We start from the raw sequence: 4,642 nt of genomic DNA, 5'->3' as shown, positions 1-4,642 counted from the left end.
TAAAATTAAGAGAATGTAAAAAAGAAGGGACAGGAGGTCTATCTACAGATCCCCTAACGATCCAAGCAAGCACTTGGCACCTGCTAGTCTCCAGTTATGTAATGCAAGCCTAATGGCATGCACCACGTCGTCAACTGAAGCCCAACGTTCGTGCCGTTTCTTTCTTTCCATAGCTACCATGCCAAAAACCATACCTGTGTGCAAGAACCACGCAACATCACCAAAGAGCCAACGATGAAAGAAAAGAAAGGCACCAATCCGGATGGAGAGCGGTAGCCGAAACAGGAAGAAGACCAGGACGGCCAGCCCGTACAGCGGCGACTGAAGCGCCCCCCACCCACAGCAGGAAGACGCCCATAGAAATCTCAGTCATCAATCACCTCACCCAGTCCCATACCAAATCAAAAATCCCCTTTGACTGGGGTCGCGATGGGCGGCGCAAGGCACATACACGCTGCGGAGAAGGCGAGAAGAACACAACATGGAGCTAACGGCTGTGGGAGGAGCAGTGGGAAGAACCGGATGCAGCACGGGTGCTCAATCCTAGGGTTTGTCGGGGTGTCAGCTTGGTTTTTTTGTTGGGAAGAGATAGGCCCGAGGGTTGCTGGACTCGGATCTAGATGGGGGCTGCGGCGGTGGAGGAGATGGCCGGTGGCGGCCACAGATGGGTGAGAAGTTGGGCGGCGAGTCGGGAACAAGATATTGGAGGAAGAGATAGAGAGAGGGAGGATGTGTGGGGGTAGCGATAGCACGACGCAAACCGACCTGACAACTTTTTTTGATGGTTAAAAAAAACCGACCTGACAACTGGGACCTACGGGACAGGGGGACAATCGCCTGCTCGCCAGCCACGATTCACCAGGAGGGTGGATTTCCTGGGAGCTTAGTCACTAGTTAGATTGTACGTGTTCTCCATAGTGGCGTTATTTTCTATCATGAGCCTAAATTTTGATCAGTTATGTTCCATTATGTACTAATATTATATTCACTTTTGATTTCCTATATTGTAAATAAGAGTCTTGAGATCCCTTAAGTCTTCAGGTATTTGTGCTTAGTGAAACGAGGGGTAGATACATTTGTCTTTCTTCATCCACCAAAGAAAAGTTGATATTTACTTTTTGAACTTGATATCGAGGTTTTAGGGAAAACTAACTAGTGGGATTGAGATTGCCGTCAAAAGATTGACATCATCATCTATTCAAGGTTCAGCAGAATTCACTACTGAGATTGAAATAACTGCAAATCTTTAAAACTGCAATGTAATTAGGATACTTTGGTTTTGCATTCAGAGGGAAAAGGGATTTATGGGGTTTCAAATTCAACAAGAAAGAGATGATTCTTGTGTACGAATGCATGCCAACCAAGAGCTTGGTCGGTGACCCTACTTTTTCAGGGTAAGAAGGGGCAGAGAAAATGCCTCGAGCTGAGGTCTATTTTCTCTACAACTATGTTCACTGAGACTTCAATTCTAAATTGTTCTATCGAGATTTTAAAGATTTTTTACGATTCAGGTGTCAATTCAATTTTAATCTTGCGGTGGTTATATGGATCCTTGAGTATATCGTGTCTAGTAGGAAATTCTCAGCGAGGTCTGATGTGTATGGCTTCGACATCATGGTTCCTAAGATCATGAATTTGCTTTTGCCTGCATTATATCTTTGAGTTCCATGTACAAGCTTTTTGATCGGTTCGTTCCATCTTTCCTTTTTCATTTTCTACCTCCTGTCCTTGTCACTTTTCATTACTGACGCAACTTCCACCCCAGTGAGCCTTTGCAGATAAAATGATTCCACCGCGTGCTCGGTCCAAAGTTTGACCGTGGACTTGGTACCCATCCTTCGCCGTATTGACCACACCACTCGGTCACGCAGCGCCTTTCCCATTTCCACAACCACCCGTCCTCCTCCTCCCACGCTACAGCAGAGCAGAGCAGAGCAGCAGCAGCAGCTCCGTCGATCTCCTCCGCCCTCCTCCCCCCGCGCCCGGCCTCTCCTCGCCGCCATGGCGCCCCGCGTGCCCTCCTCCCTCCTCCTCGTCGGCGCCGCCCTGCTCCTGGGCCTGGCGGCCGGCGCGGCGCGGGCGTCCAACGAGGAGGGGGACGCGCTGTACGCGCTGCGGATGCGGCTGTCGGACCCCAACGGCGTGCTCCAGAGCTGGGATCCCACCCTCGTCAACCCCTGCACCTGGTTCCACGTCACCTGCGACAGCGCCAGCCGCGTCGTCCGCCTGTAAGCTACAGTCCTTCCCCTCTCGCTCAATCAAGCTTTTATCTTCAAGGGTTTCCCAGCGCTTGCTCAGATTAGCCCAGAAACAAAGCTCGATTTAAACTACTACTAGGTCAAGCTGCTTGCGTGCCGGCAAAGGATATCCATGGTCTTTCATCTTTGGTCTTGCACTTGCTTCTTGTTTAAGGGATTGATAGCTTAAGCAATACTAGTTGAATAATCATACTAACTGTTCATTCAAAAGGGCCGATTTGTATATAAAAAAGAACAACTTGCAAGCATAATCAGTAGTTGTGGCGTCTGTCTGTCATAGTTCAACAATATTGCATCCTGTTGGTTGGATAACCGTGTTGTCTGACACTCTTTATGGCAAACTTCTGCAGGGATTTAGGCAACTCCAACGTCTCCGGCTCCATCGGCCCCGAGCTCAGCCGCCTTGTGAATCTTCAGTACCTGTATGTGCCCCTACGATGATGAATTCCACCGTTTCTGTTATTCGAACGGAACAAAATGGTTTGATTTTCTCAATTGGAACTTGATTTGCAGGGAGCTGTACAGGAACAACCTCAACGGCGAGATCCCAAAAGAGTTGGGCAAGCTGAAGAATTTGATCAGCTTGGATCTGTATGCCAATAAGCTCACCGGAAGAATCCCCAAGTCCCTTTCCAAGCTCAGCTCACTGAGATTCATGTATGTATTATCCTCTGATTGAAGTTAATTCCTCCACAGTACAAATGCCCCCTCTAAAAAAACTACTCCTAATTCATGGCATCTTTCTTTAGTCCAAGTGGTGTACCCAAAATGGCTGGGAAGTTGTGCCCATAATTCTGAATAAACTGAAATGCAATTTAAAATTTTGCTTTTGGCATAGTTAAGCATTAAATGTATGAAAAGGATCTAAGTTTGTCTCTCCTAATTCATATATGAACATTTTTCCCTAAGTGAGTACTAAAGCAATTTCTTATAGGCGTTTGAACAACAACAAACTTGCTGGATCAATTCCACGGGAGCTGGCCAAACTCTCCAACCTGAAAGTCATGTGAGTGTGCATCTTAACATATGTATACCGGATTTAGTTGTGCTGTTGATTCTCTATGGTTGCTGACTTTTAAGCCATTGTGACATGCAGTGATTTGTCTAACAATGACTTATGTGGGACGATCCCCGTCGATGGTCCATTCTCAAGCTTCCCTCTTCGAAGGTATATCTCAAAGGCCACTAGCATGTTTTGTAGAACCAATGTGCATCTGGAGTCCTAAAAAGCTCAGACATTTGTACTGTAATTCTTAAGGGCGATGGTCTAGTTTTTCATGATTGCATAAGCTAGAAATGTTATGATGATGGTGTTTGAAATCATGTCTCATGAGTTTTTTTTCCGGACTGCTGAGTCATTCATAACTCATAAGTTGATAGCTCTCATATCAAATATGGCATCTTCTCTGTGAGTGGGTTCATGCGATGAATGCTAATAAGACATAACTGTTATTTTTCAGCTTCGAGAACAACAGCAGGCTGAACGGCCCGGAGCTGCAAGGATTGGTTTCCTATGACTTCGGATGCTAGGAAGCACCGATGCACACGACAATGCACGTGGAAGGAAGGCAAAAAAATATAGTAGTACAACAAATAGTGTGGAGCCTAGCACTACAACATGTATGGCTTGCGATACATGCAGCAGAAGATGAAGAAGGTATGTGAGCGTAGGGTCTGCGTTCGGTACTCAGACCGCAGAAGGAAAAGAATGGGATGTGAGAAGTCTTAGCTTGATCGATTGTTATTGCCGTATTGTAAATTGTAATAAGCTGCTTAGTACCGCAGCTATGCTGACCGCTTGGGTCCGTTTAGCAAGCCTTTGCCAGTTCGGAACTAAATCCGGGCTGTTGAAGAATGTATCTCAAGTTTTATCTACAAATGATGCACATCTCTTTGCTATGTTAGTATGGTTGAAGTACAAGCATTGTAGTGCAAAACAATATGAAGACTTTGTTCATCCATGAAATGTACAATATGTACAGTGACACAATGTTAAGTGACATCGATAAACATGAGCTCCAGCGGTTGCCCGGATGATGGCAGCAATTGTAGCGAGGACAACCCGTTACAGGAGACGCAGCTGCTTTCCATACTGATGAAGTTGGGTACGATTTTTGTATTATCTTAACAATTGATGGCTGTTATTCAGTGTCGTACGCAGATCATACGTAATCCATTAGAATCATCAGAAATTCAAAAGGATGCCACAAGACACACCTATTAGATATGCTATGTCATTGAATCAGTGATAGTCTTTATCATTTGGATCCAATATTTTAATGCTTCTGAACATTCAGATTCAACTTAACTGAACCAAACTAGTAATTTTAATGCTTTTCTGTTGGAGCTAACATGAATGCACCATTGATATCCCACCCAGTAGT

The 4,642-nt window shown here is 45.5% G+C and overlaps 1 protein-coding gene across 1 annotated transcript; it reads left to right on the top strand.

The window, feature by feature from the left end:
- The first annotated feature begins 1,878 nt into the window (after positions 1–1,878).
- On the top strand, positions 1,879–4,292 carry LOC123159093 (leucine-rich repeat protein 2). Its single transcript, XM_044576897.1, has 6 exons — positions 1,879–2,228; positions 2,609–2,680; positions 2,772–2,915; positions 3,193–3,264; positions 3,355–3,426; positions 3,719–4,292. Exons 1-6 carry the CDS (start codon positions 2,002–2,004, stop codon positions 3,786–3,788), a joined length of 657 nt encoding a protein of 218 aa, XP_044432832.1. The 5' UTR covers positions 1,879–2,001; the 3' UTR covers positions 3,789–4,292.
- Positions 4,293–4,642: the final 350 nt, after the last annotated feature.

This window comes from Triticum aestivum, chromosome 7B (genome assembly GCF_018294505.1).
Source record: "Triticum aestivum cultivar Chinese Spring chromosome 7B, IWGSC CS RefSeq v2.1, whole genome shotgun sequence".
Lineage (NCBI taxonomy): Eukaryota > Viridiplantae > Streptophyta > Magnoliopsida > Poales > Poaceae > Triticum > Triticum aestivum.
This window is presented reverse-complemented; position numbering and strand designations above follow the sequence as displayed.